The sequence below is a fragment of the Pagrus pagrus genome (genome assembly GCF_965226575.1).
Source record: "Pagrus pagrus genome assembly, chromosome: 3".
In the NCBI taxonomy this organism is placed as follows: domain Eukaryota; kingdom Metazoa; phylum Chordata; class Actinopteri; order Spariformes; family Sparidae; genus Pagrus; species Pagrus pagrus.
In genome coordinates, this window is record NC_140187.1 from 7,076,755 (window position 1) to 7,094,464 (window position 17,710).

General features: G+C 41.3%; 1 protein-coding gene across 8 annotated transcripts in view; it reads left to right on the forward strand.

Moving 5' to 3' along the window:
• igsf21a (immunoglobin superfamily, member 21a) overlaps positions 1-17,710 on the forward strand; it is a 332,744-nt gene that overhangs the window by 27,542 nt on the left and 287,492 nt on the right. For 4 of the 8 annotated variants that reach the window (XM_084348935.1, XM_084348936.1, XM_084348937.1 and 1 more), the window contains 2 exons: positions 13,534-13,620; positions 14,120-14,185. The exons of 2 other annotated variants lie outside the window; for them this stretch is intronic. In XM_084348935.1, the coding sequence (XP_084205061.1) occupies positions 14,158-14,185 (28 nt within the window). In that variant the 5' untranslated portion in view covers positions 13,534-13,620; positions 14,120-14,157. The remainder of the gene's footprint in view (positions 1-13,533; positions 13,621-14,119; positions 14,186-17,710) is intronic. 2 more of the 8 variants (XM_084348939.1, XM_084348940.1) reach the window with 1 other exon arrangement.

Sequence of the window (17,710 nt, forward strand, 5' to 3'; positions counted from 1 at the left end):
AATAATTTTTTTACCCAACATGATGTATATTCAGAAGGGATCTGTACAAACACGCTGAAGGGTACTGCCTGCTAATGTGAAAACCTGTTGTAATGGAGGTTAATTTTTGTCTACATGTGAAATCCTGTTATAATGGAGGTTAATTTTTGGCTACATGTGAAATCCTGTTGTAATTTAGGTTCATTTTTGACCACAGTAGCAGCACGACTCCAGGGATGGCAATGGTGATCCGTCCAAATTCCCATCAGGATCCTCTGTCCTTTCATCTTTCTACAAATATTACATAAAATGCAAAAATATTAAATTATGGTGAAATCACTCATAAGACATTTTTTTTAATTTGGAGTTATTGATTGCAGAGAAGATGAAGTTGAGGTGAGTTGGGTACAGGGCCATCTCCAGCTCAGTTAAAGGACCACCCATGGAACTATTTACAATGGGCTGACGGGCCACAGGCTTAAATGGGATCTTTGCAAATTTCCAACCAGCTTTGTATCACTACAGTGTTGGTTGTACATGCAACTGAAAAATGGTAAAATTCTCCCAATTTTGCCTGCACCGGGAGCCTCCAAAAACGCATCACCTGTTGGACTTTAGGGCCGTTGTATCAGCTACAGATTGTTGGTCTGCATTCTGTATGCCCACATCCACGGACAAACGGGGTTAAGATTCTAACAGCTCGTGGACTTCCTGTTTAAAAATGGACTCTGAGCCAAAACCAAGCACTGCGCTGCTCGCAGAACGTCTCCCAGGTTGTTTTCGGTTTTCTACCGGTTTTAGCAAAAGGAATACCACAGCCCTTTTTTACTATTTGCTCTGTTCACGTAGCACCAATTTAAAAAATAATTGCATCCTTCTACTGCATAGACAGCCCAGTTTTATGCAATGGCCAGTGAATTACTTATATAATAACTATACGTACTTTAGAGTCAGGGTCAGAGAAAAATGGGATGTTACAGAGGTGAACATGTCAGAAAACTGGGATCCAGAAAAGCATGCACTGGAGAACGATGACAATTATTACCGTTGCCAAGGAAGTTATGTTTTGTTTTTGTTTTTTTTTTGGTTTACTGTCTGTTGACTCTGATTTTCATGACACTTGGTGAAAGAGTGTAGCATGGGCCAAGGAAGAGCCTGTTAATGTTTGGAACAGATCTGAATCGTGGATAGCAGTCATTATGGAGCACTCGGGGACGGTGGTTTAATGGGAATACTGGTCCAATTCTAACATTGCCACGATTGCTTTTTTCTCAAACTGAGGTCTCTATGGAAATACCAATACACACATATCACACAACTGATTATACTAAATTTTTATTTCAGAAAATCAAAACAGTTTTTGATAAAACACTTCCATGTTTATGATGTCATTTCCGTCTAAGCCGTGTTTTCTGGTTTTCACAAATGTCTGTTACTGTAAGTATGTGAAATATGTCCAACCTAGAAGTAAATAATAAATGCACAGCTGAGATGTGGAGACTTCAGCTAGGCACAACCACATTTTGACAAAAGTCTAACAGTTTTGGAAAATATATCCGGACATATGTAGTGGTTATATGGCAGATTTGAATATCAGAGAAAAGTGGCCCATTCGCCTCGGCAGAAGTCTGCACTCTCCGAGTGCCCTTTCAGTTCACATTTGCAATAAGTTGGCTATTGAAAGTTTGATTGAGAGCTACACTCACCTTGGAGGGAACCTTTCCAGCAAAACCAAAGGCAGGGATGACTTCAGATATAATGCATGTGCCATCAGCTTCAGTTGCTGCAGTATACACAAGGTGTCTAAAGAAATCCTCAGATGACGCCCAACCCAGTCGCCAGAATAAATTTTTGCCAAGTATGTGTCTGCAAAAACACAGATAAGTTAAAACTGGACGTTTCTATAGTTGCCACTTTCCATTTGTTTGGGTTGAATTGTCTATTTCTCTTTTGTCACAACGCTGTGCTTATCCTCTGTTTAGGTTTAGGCACAAAAACCACTTGGTTGGGTTAGAAAAGCATCCAGGTTTGGCTTTAAATACCTGTTTTGGACGCTACGCTCAGCGATGGAGATAGTCCGACTCCCGTGAAAAATAGCCGGGTTGGTCATCACAAAAACAGCTGGAAATGTGTCTAGGTGTCCTTAAAAACATCCAGTGGTGTGACTTGAACTCTAGACGTCCATTTGGCAGCCTAGTTGGCTTTTTATCCTGTGATTCCCTTGTTGGAATTGTTTGGGGATGTTTGCTGAGATTTAACATGTTCAGTCTGTGTTTGTCTGTGTTAAGTTTTAAGTTTTGGTCAGCTTTCCATGCTTTCAAATGGACAATCACCCAGACAGCATTTATATGGTATGGGTATCCATAGCAAAGCAGCTTGTGCATGCTTAGTGTTGGTGTTAAACCCATTCATTTTGCCTACATACCAAAATGTTCCGCATTCGGAGATTGACCTGATTAAGCTTGCTCAAAGTGACCACGAGTCGCTGCCCTGGAGAGATGCAGTCCAGGTAATTAGTATTTTGACATTTAAGTCATGTTACCTTTTTCATCAGCTTGTAGTCAACCAAATCTGTCCTCATTTTCCAGCTCATGACAAAGATGAAAAACTCCCTTGGGGTGTCTTCTTTATAACCACTGCTTGTTTGCAGAGTTTCTTACAATATTTTTGATCATTCTTCCATGATCGAAAAGGTCTTGCTGCTTTAAAACACAGGAGTACAGTGTCTGGTATAGATAGGTTTAATTAATGAGCCATTGGCAGTCCTTTTCTAAGGACAGTTTAAGACAACTGCCAACACTTATGAACAGTCCCATAAATAGTTTACAGGACGACAGAAGTAGACATACCAGTAAAAACACCACAGGCCTTACCGATCTACACCTCCCACACACAAAGAGGTTAGCAAGAATAATCTATCAAAGAGCATGAGAGCACATGTCAAGGATTGCACTATAGTGAGACAGACAATAGCCTAAGGATAAATGTAGAGACATTGTGTGGCCTCAGATAGTCTCACAGAGTTGAGAAGACAGGGTTGCAGGTCAAGGTAGAGAAATGACATTTGCTCCTGTCTGAAGTATGTCTCCTTTGTCGTGATCTCAGATGAGGGCACAAGTGCGGACCTAGATATCTGCAGTGAACTACTGGACTGTGATGCCCATCTCAAACACTTTGAAAGGTTTCTGAGGAGTTTGCAGAAAGTGTGGGAGATTCCCCCAAGGTTTCTCTCAGCTGATGGATCTTTTACATGATGTAACACTAAGCGCTGCAAAATCCAAATACCTGTTTTATAGCAAGTGGTCACTGGAACGGCAGGAATCTTTTGATCAACTGAGACAGAAAGTCCTTTGCTGCTGAACGATACTAATTTGTGAGAAGTGAGACTTGTGACAGCAGCTTAGATCTAAGTGCCATTCTCTGCAAGCTGTAAGGAGGCAAGAAACATAGCACACAGCACGCCAGTAGGCTGAGAACAATGAAAATTTTAGCAGCCTGAAAGAGAACAAGGAGTTCCAGCCTTGTTCTCAAGTGGGATTGTCTTCGAAAAAATCCAGGGGATACCTGAACTGAAATTAAAGGCAACACATCCCTTGTGTCACCTTAACCAGGGGCATTTTTAACATAACTAGGTTGCCCAGATAGCTGCATTTGATTTTGATGTGGAGTACTGCAACATTGGGACTAACACTGTATCTAAACAGCTGTTAGCAAGGGAGACACCGCCAGATGGGAATCACCATGAGTTTGATGGGTGTATATTCAACTGTAAGTCATCAGGAAAGGAAAATTTAGTCAGTGCATGTATCAAGTAGAGTGAGATAGATCTGTGTAACCTTAACTCAAGGCAGTTTTGGGATCAGAAGAAAATAGCCTAGTCGTCAGAATAAAAATGTTGGCAGTTAAAGTTCCTATAACCCACTGATGCATTCAAATTTGTAGATGTCATAGGCTACGAACCACACTGACATTTCTGCAGTACGTGTCATATCCCGTTCTTGTTGTTTATGAACTGACTTTCATATCGGTGGAGTAACAGGCAAGAAGGGTGCCAAGCCAACAACTGCCTTTCACAACTGTGTTTCAACATTTGTAACTGTCACTGAAAATTTCTGAGGAGGACTTTTTTTAGCCATGATTGTGGTGACCAAACCAAGTATTTAAAGCCAAATCATGATCTTTTTCTCAACCCAAGCGTTTTTTTATTCCGAAACCTAACCAGACCATGGGCACAATGTTTTGTCACAACATAAAATTAAAAATAGAACTGAAAGAAACGTAAAGTTGCAACATACAGAAATGTACATTTTCAACATATTTGTGGTTTGCAGAAAGGGGCAATCTCAACATTTATTGTGGCGAAATGATGGGAACAAATTTCCATTGCAAAAGTGGCCCCTCAGTGTTTATGCTGCTGACAAACCTTCCAGCTACGCTGACGGCGAACCAATGAGCACTAATGGAGAAGAAGGTAGAGGTTGCTGATGAGGGTTGTGAGTGCAGAAACTGCAACTACAGCTGATGTGATCCCTGCCTTAACAGTCCTGAAACGCGTCCTTTCTCGAGAGCAGACCACTGACCAGGGAATCAAGATGATGAAAAGCACTCTCCTAGAGGCGGTGGATATGCGCTTCAGACAGGTCGAGACTGACCCACTCTACTCAATTGCGACTTTGGTGCATCCAAGATACAAAGACAGGCAAGTCAAGTAAATAATGTACATTTTGAATGCCATGATTTTCTTTATAATGAATCCAATGCAAGTGAGATGGCTCTGTTAATGGTTGGATACTTCACAACATTTATCTCTTTTCAGATATTTCACATATGTCAGACAACCTGAGGCCTGCTAAGGATGCTCTCATTCAAGAGATGGCGAAGATGGAGGGTAAGGAGGGCTGCCAGTGAAGTGTCAGAGGAGGCAGAGCCTGTGGAAAAGGCACCAAGTCAAAACACAGCAAGCAGCAGCCTGGGCAGTGTCTTTGACAAGATCTTGGAGGAGGGTGAGATGGAGACAGGGTCTGTGAACAAATGCCACACGATTTCCCCTCACTGGCTGCTGTTGCTACCAAGTTTCTCGGTTTCCCCTGCACAAGTGTGGACAGTGAGAGACTCTTTAGTGCAGTCTCAAACATCATTGACGAGAAGAGGAAGTGCCTGTCTGCTAACAGGGTAGAGATGCTGGTTTTCCTTAACAAGAACCTTTCCCTTCATTTTGAGAGTGAGAGGATAGATAACTGAATGAGACTGGGAAAGTTCTCATGTGCTGCTCCAATAGCACAAGAAATTGCCTTCTGTGATAACAAGAGTGCCTCAAAATTTTATTTTGATATTCAGGTTTTATTGTTATGCTGTTGGAGAAACTGTTTTTTTTTTTTCCCATGTTCAGGTCAAGCTTATTTTATCACGTTTAAGTGGAAGTGATTTATTGAATTTGATTTATTGAATTCATTATTTTTGTTGAATATTCAGGTTAAGCTGTTTACACCACTTTAAAGTGGAATTGACTTTTCTGTTCAAGTATATTTGTCTGACTATAGTGCTGCACCAAGTGGAATATTGATTTCGAGTTTTGTGACCGTGAATGTCAAAGTAACGATAAGTAATGTATTCCTGTCACAATGGATTATAGAAATTTTGGAAACAATGGACCTTATTCACACGGCAGCATCAGCAGCCATTTCCCTCCAACGTCCTACTCAGGGTGGGAAACTTGAATGCGGGGATAATATTATTCTTGAAAAGCTGAAAAATAACTTCACACATCTGCGGTCTCCCGTTGGTTATGCTACAGGTTAAAACTTTGTTGAATTTTCCTTGTGGGGAGTGAATTTGATGTCACTTTTGCTTTTCAGTGTTGTTCTTTGTAGACTGTCCCTGCGCACTCGACTGACAGCTGGCTGAACTGATCAAGCGTTAGTTGTTCCTAACCTTCTCTGTCATCTTTAAAACGTCAGTATAGCCCATCACATTGCACAGCAATTGAGTGTTGTTCAACATATTATGAGCAGCGATCAAGTTTCATGATTGCTTGGTTGTCTCACAGCAAAAAAAACTGGTTTTAAAAGAAATACATGGGACCATGTTATCACAAGACCTTCACGTTTGGTGAAATATGGTTGGTAATATGCTGCGGTAATTTACAAATCATGGACGTGCTAGATGACCTGTGTTCTCCACAATTATTACAAATTACCAGAGGTCCACAGGTGATACTAGTCCACCGCAAATAGGGCTTTAACCTAACCACACACTGGACTCAGCATATGAACTCCAGTATCCGGTGTCAAAGCCCTGCACCATCCACTCCGACATCCTCCCTACTTCTCTCATCAGACATAATCCAGGCAGTGACAACATTTGCTACCACTATTTAATTGGGAAAGTAATTAAGTACTATATAAAAGTAATTTCTTGGAGACAAGGTTGTCTACTGTGGAGTCAAGTCAGCTTCTCCACCCTTGACACTTGCCACATAGAAATGAGATCCAAGATGATTGGGGTCCTTTTATTCACAGGGTAGTTGAGTTTCAGGACAACACACACGCAGCAGAGCCAATCAAAGGTAGCCCTGCTAACAAGGTCCACAGAGCTAATCTGAAGTCTTCTGTCATTCCTGTCCCTGATCCCAGGGGAGCAACAGGAAGTCCCTTAAATTAACACCAGTCTCTTCTTGGAGCTCGGAGAATTTAAATACCCAAGTCTAGACCAAAGGGAAGAAGGAGTGAGAGACGGACTCTGATCATGATTCACAGCCGAACCGCTTGATGTGGTTTGGGTTTGAATGTACAGTCCTGATGTACTTCATGCTCCGATGGCAGCTTCACGACGAAACGCATTAGCGGATTTGTCAGCTTGTTGTTGTTGTAGATGAAATGACCACAAAATGATGATGACATGGGGTGACCTTTCTCATCACTACTGATGCACTGTCTCAGATGGGCGCTGTGTTCCTCAATAAGGGCTGTGAATGAACGAAAGTATGAACTAAGTCAGTTTAATTAGCGTCAGTGCTCCTGCTGTCTGTTTTCTGAGTCATCGCCGCGCACGAATCTTTATGAATATGCACAAAAGAGTCGACTGATGTTTTGGACAAAACGCAGATTTCATAGGGCAATTATCATTTTGTTTTCAAGTTGTTTTACATTTGCATCATCAGCGACAAAGGTACTATTATCCCCTCGATGATGATGCAAAGGAGTCGGTTGTTTGATGAGAAGTATTGTCTCCTCACCAGTCATTGTTTTGTCAAAATGGTGGTTTTCTCGCCTAAATAGCCTCAAAAAAGAATGTGCCTCACATAATTGCAGGACACAAAAAAATTCTTATGGTATTCATTAATGAGCAGAGAACATAATAATGCACATGTAAATATAGAGAGCGTGGGGAATAACAAAGTGGGCGGTTGAATCGGCAGCTGTGATTATTGATTGTGCGGTGGAAGTTGAAAGATTATTAACACATTGTCATTAGCTCAGGCGCAAATTAATATTTTCAGTTTCTGCTCGCACGAGAAGTCATGCGCGGCTCACTTTAGATATTGTCTGATGTCAATTGGCAATCCACTAACTTAATAGTGTGTGTGTTCGTGTGTGTTTACAGCAGCCCGAGCCAACAGTAATTAAGCTTTTAATGTCGAAGTATCAATTACCACCATAACAGACTTTGGCAAATAAAAAGTTATGTTGCTATATGCTCAACTGCTTTGACCTCTCTGGTGATGTGAACTGATCTATAAATGTAACAGCTTAAACAACCTATGAATATTTTAAATATTGTAGCATGTAGAGTCATGGAATGAGGCATATGGTTAAATTATGCATCCTTGAGTAGTGAGCTCATTAGCCCCCGGGAGGTCCCTCTAAATAGACCACAGGCCTCATCTAGGCCTCCCTTTAGAGACAATAGAGAGAAAATAGCTTTGGAAGGCGCGATAAAGGTTCAGAACCTGACAAAAGCAACCTGATAATGGCACAATAGTCGCATAATGAAATCAAATTAGAGGCCTCCATCTCATATTGTGCTGTCCATTTCTAACTGCAGGCTAAGCATCCATCTGTAAGTGATTCATAACAGCTTTTTATGAGTCATCCCCCCAAAGATTGTGTGCAATAAAGACTGCTGAGGAGAATAAAAGTGTTTGATCACGCATCCGTCCGGTGGGATGACAGTCTAATCCAATAACAGCTCCTTAAGGAGGTCACGCTGAAAACTTCAGGCTAGTCGCAGGCAACACAGAAAAATTATGGATGGTTATTTCCCTTATTCACCATTACAGTTATGACTACTGTTAGCGGGAGGCAGATATGTCATTCCATAACTGGTAAGAAATTTCATCTCTCGACACACAGCATGACCCGCCTTTGGGGGGCTGCTGACATGAACAATCTGAATGATGTAATAAGCAGCAAGAATCCTCAAGTCTACCCCGATAAATACTCATTCGTAGTAGGCTATTGTATAACAACAATCCCACTGCTTCCTGTAGGTGCTGCCAGGAAAGGCTGCATGTTACTTCCTAACTGAAAGAGACGCACACTCAGTGGAGGTGGAGAGTCCCTCTGGGAGCCCTATTACTCGTAACAATGCCACAATCCCTGCGTCTCACTACTCAGAGGGCAGACGCCTGGCGTGATATACACCTTCACATTAGCCCCTGACAAGAAAGGGTTGTTTTTGATGAAGTGCAGTTCTTTGGTGACAGCCTCCTCTCTCATGAAGAATATTTACACAGCCACAAGTGGAGGGCTGTAAATAAATTGCCTTGTGGTGAACCACAAAGTCGCCAGACCTTTTCCTGCAGGGAAGGCAGAGATCAGGGAGATGACAATCTTTCTCCTGGCTGTCTTACAGTAACTGCAGCCATGGATCAATTACATTCAATGTCCTGAATAAAATACATTGCAGTTTAGCATATTTATGGCCTCTTGTCTCCAGCTCGAGTCCAGCTCACTATAAAAACAACAACAACCTCATGCTGTGTGGCCAACTCTTTTTGAATAAAAGTTACTCTGGCAGCTTAGAAAGTTTATACAGAGGGCCAGATGTCAGACTGAATATTTTTTTTAAAAGGCACTGCTGATATTTCAAGTTATTAAAAACTGGTGCGAAGTTGCCATGTTGGCAAGAGCATGTTGCCTTTTCACAGAAATCATATCAGGTCTTTACCAGGCAGTATTTTAACAAACAAAACAGTGTCAACAAAGGTCCACTAGCTTGTTCCAGGGATTTTAAGAATTTCGAAAAGTGCCCAGACTTGTGGAGGATTTTAACATCTAAACTTCCATAGCATTAGCACAGTTTCCTTTTGCTCATTAGGGCTGTATAATAAGGTAGAAAACTGCACGAAGTTGAGTTGGGGTTGCTGAAAGTGATGCATTCTCTGTCAGAGTCGAGCTTATTTTGTATTGAAATGTGATGGTGTGAGAAAGTACTATTTGATTTTTTTTTATTTTTTTTTATAATACGCAGCCAAGTATGGTGGATAAACTTGTAGCACACCCGACTCTCATGCAGGAGATCCCCCTCCTGTCACACATCTGCAAATTAGTTCACATTTTAATTTACCCTCACTGTGAATTTTTTCAAACCTTATAAAGGTGCCCTGTGGAGAAGTGTTCTTGTAAACAAACCACGTTCCTGTTCACAGTCAGTGTTACTTATCAAAACACTGTGTGTGTGTGTGTGTGTGTGTGTGTGTGTGTGTGTGTGTGTGTGTGTATCCTTGAGGTCTGACAAAAGTGCTGATGCATTTCTTTGCTCATAAAACATTTATAAAGCATAATGTTTGATAATTTTGAATACTGCATTGTCCACATCCATGTTTACTTGTTTGCAGTCCTTCTTTGCATTTGTTGGAGCATTGCTGCAATCCTTGGCAAGTCACTGCCATCTTAAATCAGTGAAAGAACGTCAAATTATTCAAATGTGAAGCGCGTCACCTGTGCACAGGTGTCATCTCCCCCGGAGGAGACTGGGAACACGTTCCCACCACTTTTTGAAACGGCAAATATTGCCCCCGTTATTTTCTGGTCTATATTTGCTGAGAACCAAGCGCGTCGCGGCAAAAATAGGTGAGACTTCGACTCTCTAGATGAAGCGCTGCTGCAGCCACGGTTGACACGCGCCTCAGAAGCTAGACTCACAATTTTTCTTTACATAATAAGATAGTGACTTACAGTAGAGTGCTGCTTGCTACAGTCATTTCCAGTCACTCCTTCATGTTTGCTCTAGGACATCATGCAATATTTAGTTAGCTGCCAGACTTTGCCTATAATTAAATTCCCAGTGGCTGCCCCGAATGTAGATTGACAGGGGAATTATTTTGAGTTTTTAATTGTGTGAAATGTATGAACTAACATTGGTTCATGATTGGTTGAACTGGACTCACAAACTCTTGAGAAGACTTTAGTTTCTCTAACTTTAAAAAAGTATTTACTTGTGCAGTCAACTTTGCGTTTTTACTTTGATTTCGTTGTCTCTGTAGTGGCCTATAGGTGAGCCCTTTTACTGCACCGTCATGCAAGTTTATTCCCTGTGTAATCATCTTCTCTGATCTCATATAATCCTCGGTTACACAGCCTAAAAACAATTGTTGAAGATGGTTTTCAATACAATGTGACGCCCTTATACCTGTGTGGTTGTACACATGCACCACAACAAACAGAACAATGACCCACTTGTTAAAACACCAGTTTTTGCTCCATAGCGGCACTAGTGATGAAAAACCCTGCAGAGTACCTTTTAAATAACTGTTTTAAATGGTCTAACCCAAAACCACACCATAACCGTAATTTCTTTGCTATAACCTCAGTCTTTTCCGAAACATACCCGTAGTGTAGCTTTCATGTGCGGACACTGCAAAAAGATGGTTCTCAAGAATTAATTAATATTGACATTCTTGTCCAGTGAAACGGTTGATATACTGTATTGCACTAGTCTTACAGAGCCACATTGCTGCTCAAGCTGTATCTCCATGTAGGAATGTATCGATGTATGTTTGTATGCATAGATGTTGGTATTGATATAATATGTTGCTACTTCTTCAAAGCCAAAATGCTTAACATTGCAGTGTGCTCAACAGAGGATATGATGGAAGTAGATAAATCAGATTTCAATCTTTTCACAGATACTGTAGGTCTCAAGGGACTCTTGACACGTTGTTGCTTTTTATCGCACAGACTTATGCATAATTTTATCTTGAACCTCTCATGTATAAGGAGATAGGCACACAAATTCAAATAATTACAGATTTTTTTGGACAACCTCCTAAGAAAAAAAAAATCTAGTTTATGACCTCACATCTTTCATACTCCCAGAATTTTTCAATTTTGATGGAAACCCAGTGCAATTAATATTGTATGACAGCAATTTGAATTCACCCGCTGCCATGGCATTCCAATAAAATGAGCATCATATTGCTCAAACTGTGCGGATTAAAAAAACAGGTGCTTGAGGCATCCTGAGTGCATTACATCTGATCGCCACGTTGAGTATGTCTGTGCCAGTTACACATTTTGAAAGCTCCTGGCTCAGCGTGATAAAATATGCATTAGGTGCATGATACATTATACACTGAGTATCCTAAGCCAGGTGTCACGCTGTTGGAGTTTACTAAAAAAAAAGAAATCCTTTCTTGTTTGTGCTTTCAGCTCTCATTTTTGTGCTTTTCTGTGAGCTGAGATCAGGTTTGTTTTGTTTTTGTGATTATGCAATTGGATTTCATACTTCACAGATAAAGGAAATTAAAATGGTCTCCCTGATTGTTCAAAATAGTCATCAACACCGTAATTCTGACAACCAGACGTTAGAAAGATAGTCACAGTCACGCAAAAATAGGCACGCTCGAAAACACAACAATCATCCCCGACTTTTGATTTACAGATTGATAAAATATGTCAACCAGGCCATGCGGGATGTGTGTGTGTGTGCTTGTGTGGATTTACTATCATCATTATCGCATTCTAACTCTTAATTAATCAGACAGCCTATTTTCCTGCCAGCCGCTTTTTTTTTTTATTTGCTGGATTGCTGTAGGCCCTCTGTATCAGCACAATAATGTTAATAGACTACACTATCTCACATATAAATCTTTTAAATAAAACACGGCCTCAATGGTGTTCAAACGAGCACACGCTGCTATAAACAACTTACTACTTCTGGTCCCCCCAAAACGTTGTGGTTTTGAAAATGCCCGAACACGACACCGCACTCAAGCTGAAGGAACCTTTTTATTTTGTTAAAGTTCAGATAAGAACAGCCAGATAAGAAGAAAACTTACTTGAGGCTGGTTGAGTCGAAGATGTGATGAGAAGCATACTGTGTCTGTTTTGGAGCTTGTGCTCAACAGAAAACAGTGGTCCCCATTTGACTTGACAGAAGTGTTTTTGGAAGTTTCACCCTGGAGCAGCATTTTCATGGCAGGTGGTATTTTGTGATATCAAGAAGAAAATATGTATTTCTTAGGGGAGCAGTAAGGGTATTGAGTTTTAATGTGTACGCTTATAAATTGAGTGGAATAATTGGAGGCACCTGACATTAATGGTGATTCACTTTGCTTTTTCACCCGCAGCTGTTTTTTTTTTGGTCTCCTCTCTTTCAGTGGTGCAGTGAGCCGTCCCCCCCTGAATGTCAGGGCTGTAGTTGACAGGGGCATTTAGAGTTGTCACCCTGAAAGTACCATCTTGAATGAAACACTCTCTCCTTGCCTTAAAAGTGTCCGCCATTGTGTTGCAGCTAATTAGCAGACGCTGATGCTGCCTTGCGTGAAGCAGATCTTCCAGACACAAGTTCCACACTCTTTAATTAAACATAAAGTTACTTATTGGGGGAGAAAGTAATGTGCTGACAATCACACACTGTTTACTTCAATCAGGCAGGTTCACTTGTGCTACTGTGCACATTGTAATTAAACTCTGCCCGGACCCACTGTAGAGTAGATTAGGACATCTGTTCATTTAATTTCATTCAGGAGGAACTCGGGGTGCAGGAAGTTACTGTGAAATATCCACATGTCGAGGAATACTGACTAATACAGTGTATGTAATCGATGTATAATCATAAGCTTGCAATATGTGAGACATTATAGAGGGGAAATTGACATTTCCATTCATTTTTCTTTTTTTAACCAGCAGGATACTAATTGATGATTCCTCGATTTAAAGCTGCTATGAGGAACTTTCATTTTGTGTTGATTCTGGCGCCCCCTGTGGACAAAAGTGGTACGCGCACTGCCGCATCCTGTGAAAAAAGATCTTGATCTGGCTAGAGCACAAAACTTTCATTCTGATTTTATGGTATCTTCCATCGATGAAGCTAGCTATAATCTAATGAACAATAACCGTTTCCTTGCACATATTATGGTGTTTATATACACTGGGGACATTACGGACATGGGCTTGCATGTGTGTTTGTTGTAGAAGCAAGCTAAAGAAAGAAACACAGCTGTCTGCAGAATGCATAGTGATGAGGCCACGTATCTATTTGCGATTATGTAAGATTAGTAACTGTGATACGATGACGATGAATCAAAGTAAACTCTGCTTCTTTCCTCAGATTGCGCGACCCTTCAATTCATCCTCAGCAATCCGCCATAAAAAATAGTTGGTTCCGGAACAGTGGCAATTAAAACAACAACCCAGGGTAAGACAAGATAAAAAAAACATGTGATTAGCCGCAAATAATACAAAAAAACATGAGTAACAGTGAACACATGAAGTGCAAAATTTACACTAAGGAGGGAGAAACAGGCGCGGTTGGAAATGCACTGATGCTACCTGTACTTTACAGAGCTGAGCAGTAAAATGGAAGCGGGTACGAAAGGTAATTTATGTATGTTAGTTTTGGCTGATGGTTGTCTGAGGTGGGAACCAGAGGGCAGGAACTCAAAATTCTTAGTGCAGGGGGAAGGTACTGTCAGATGGGATGAATTCTGCCTTATTTATCACATATACTGATATTACAGTTATTTTATATGGCCAAATTTCACATCAAATAAATATTATATTGATATTTATGGCATCATACACCAAGGTCATAGTATTGTATATTATACAATATCTTTGTCTCGTCTTTAATGTTCACCAGTTACTGTATCTCATGTTTCTTTGTATCTCTGTTTCTTTACTCTCCTCTCATCCAGAGCTGTTGTCCTTCCTCTCACATCAGCAGCATCAGACCATGAATACTGTGCACATACCAACACAAGGTTATATGCAAACAAATTCTCTACGTTAAATTGCCAATTATTCAATGAAATGTGTATTTAGCATTGAGGAAACATCAGACAAACACCGTACATCTGCTCAATGTATAACTCAACAAAAGGGAAGCCTAATTGAGGAACAACACCACAATTACTATATACATCTATTCACAAGGCACCAGATAAACACATAACAGTAATCGAGTGCTTTCTGTGTGGCGAATGCAGTGTGGATGATGGGACCCCATGGTGAGTTTGTCTTCATCTGGCCCAGCAGGGGTGCCGCTGGTCATCCTTCCCATTCTCTGAACCTCTTGTCGGAGCACCACTTATCTATTCACCCAGAATAGTGGCTGGCTTCTGTCGAGGTTCATCCTCTTCGTCCCCTCACGTTGTTCGGCGGCATTCCTTTGTGAAGACGAGGGCAGGCTAATACCTGTGCTATTTTGCAATGCTCAGGAGCATCTTATCGCATGCAGGCAAAAATCCCTGGCCTAGGAAGGGAGCAACTAGGCCAGTCTTGTTGGGAAGGGGCTGATGCTGTGGTAACCAGTGGCAGGGAAGGCAGCCTTATCTCAGTGTGAGCAGCCATGGCACCCCTCCCCTATCCGTCTAAACTCCACACAAGCCTCTCAGATTAACAACACCCTTTTTCTCCCTCCACCACTCATGCCCCTTATCCACCTCCCTAGTTCCCCAGCGCCCTTGAACAGACATCATTACAGTGATTATTACTGTTTATCAGGCTGATGTACACAGAACAAAGCACCGGCCTGTTCAGGAGTTGCTTTGTTCTGGTTTTTTGTGTCTGTCGGTTCATGGCTTTGTCATGGAGGTAACGAGGAGGCCTCTCAAGTGTGTGTGAACAGGCCTTCTGGGGAGAGTGCTTCCGTGGACAATGAGCAGGAAGTGGGATCATCTACAACACCCTTGATTTAGTGCAGCTTACTGTTTTACCTTTATCCCCTGCGTGTGAGTCACTGCTCTCCTGAAGCTTCCTGCTCTGTGGTTTATCTTGTAGTCCTCTGTGTATTGTCCCAACATGACACACAAACACACACACATACACACGCTACCAAATATTCACCAGCTTTTTTTTTATATGTTTATTTTCATCCGCTTTGTTGCTTTGTTGGTCTGTAAAGAATTTTACAATGACCCCCCGTGTTAAAAGCACCTTACAAATAAATTTGGATGGCCTTGAATTGACTTGATGTGCTTACGGCTCCCACAACACTGTATGCACAGTGGAGAAATCCATTTTTCATTTTTGAGAAATCTGATTTGGGTTTTCATTACTCAATTATTCTCCACTGAAACTTAACCTAAGGGCCGTCTGTCATCAGAATGCACGCTACTCTCCTGGCAGCAAGACACACTCAGTAACATTGGATTTCCCCTGTCCCAAATATTAAAATATGCAATTATATATTTATTGCTGAGGAGGGAAATGTAATGCCAAAGGTTAAGGATTTATGTAGTGTGTCTACACACCTTCTCAGCAACAAACTTTGTAATCCAGGAAAGCCAGACTCTTTTTGTTTTCTCTTTCTGGCTCGCAAAACACATTTTGAACTAAGACTGGGGCATCTGTTGATGTGGGAAGACAAACAGGCATCTTAATTAAATTCAAAGTGGTTTATGCGAAGGCATTATTTAAATCACACCGTCTGAGAAATTAAGTTGGAATGCATTTGAAAACGTGAAGTCAAATATACTGGAAGGGGGAGGAAAATCGTTTAATTAAATCCCTATAGTTGTCATTAGCATGCGCGCTTCTGGAGCCCTGGTCACAGATTACATGTGATGTGCTAAAAAGCTGACGAGCACTTTTATTCAAAAGTTATTAACTTTTTAAGCACCCAATTACGTCTGCTGGATTGCAAGCACACAACTTATAATCTTCTAAGGCAACTTTGGCTTAGGATCATTGTCCCTCTGAAGTATGGCCAATTAAGCCGTGTTGGGGCTGACAGAGGAAACACAGAGCGTGTAATGTCAATATGATGCTATTTTTTCCCTCCGAAGGTTAGAGCACAACTGTTCATACAGGAATATATATATACCTTCCCTCAGCTTTTACACAATTAACATGCACAGCAAAGTGGGAGAATGTGGCGGCACGATCGCACAATTAGCAAAACTGATTATTCAGCCTTTCCTCTCTGCTTCTTGTGAGGCACAGTGTATGAAAGCAAATCATAGCTGAAACTGTGGAGGTGATTTACAACCGCTATCAGAGCTTCACCATCATGACACAGAGGATAGAATAAAAGGAAAAAGCCAGATTCACCTGAAAAAAACGAGTTTGTTTTTGACTTACCTTTCACTCCACATAGGACTCACATCTGTCCCTGTACTTATCTTTTTGCTATCACTTTATGTACTGACTCCTTTCAGAGCTTTTTGTATTTTCCTCTACTTCACCCGAGCTCCTTAAAAAACATGGAAACCTTTTTGGTGTTTGTAAGAGGAATGTGTTGACTTATGACAAAAGACTGCTGTTTGAAAAGTCTGATTTGGGGCTTTTCATACCCTGAGTGAGCACCGACATGCTTTACAAAGCTTTCAAAGACAAACAAAAAGGAAGTAATTCTCAGAGAAGGTACGACATTGTTTTCCACCATCAACAAATGAGAAGAAGCTTTCAATTTCAGGGATGCCATGCTGCAAAACTCTCGCTTACATAAAAACCAGTGCTCAGTGTGTGTTCACACATGCAGGGTTGTGTTTGTTTGCATGAGAAACTGTTCATGGAAGCGCTGTGCATGCATGACATGTTCAGCTGCCACAGCATTTTTTTTATAGAGGTCAGTCTTGGTATTTGTCAACTCATTTGGATTCTGCGAGCCAGGTGGGAGAGGAAGCTCATGGCGTGAAATTGTCACCGCGGTGACTGCAGAGGACTTGAGGGACGTGGGTCAGTTGTCAACCAAATGACAGGGTAGTCCGAACCTTGACTGCCTCTCAGGGCGTACGTCTCGGTGCGCACACACTTCTCTGCCAGGAGACAGTGTAGCACAGCCGACCTAAGCTGTTGTGGCTTATGTTGGGATCTATCCAGCCGCCTGTTGTGACATCTCTCTCAACTTTTTAACCCGGTCGCAGTCTCTTCCCTGTAAGTCAAAAGGCCTGACACTGATATCAGTTTAAGTTCGATAAAGGCTGCACCTCTACTGGCTGGATGGATGCACGTGTGAGGCAAGACGACCTGTGCCTAAGTGCACTTCAGACACGTCGCAGTGTTTTTTTCTTATCCACTTTGATGACCAAATAAAGAAAACGTTTGGAGGTGAAAAACGCACTACAAGGAACCTTTAACCGGTTATAAAACAGTCTGAATTCAATACTAAACCCTCTATATGACCCACACAAGCAAACTGAACCATCAGCGAGAAGATTTGTTAATTCCATATTATTATTATATCTATTCTTAGTGCCTGTCACCTGATCAGAACTTTGTGGGTTGGATGAGTCATAAAATCAGATTATTTTTTTATGGTGGAGTCTGCTTTCTTTAACTTGCTT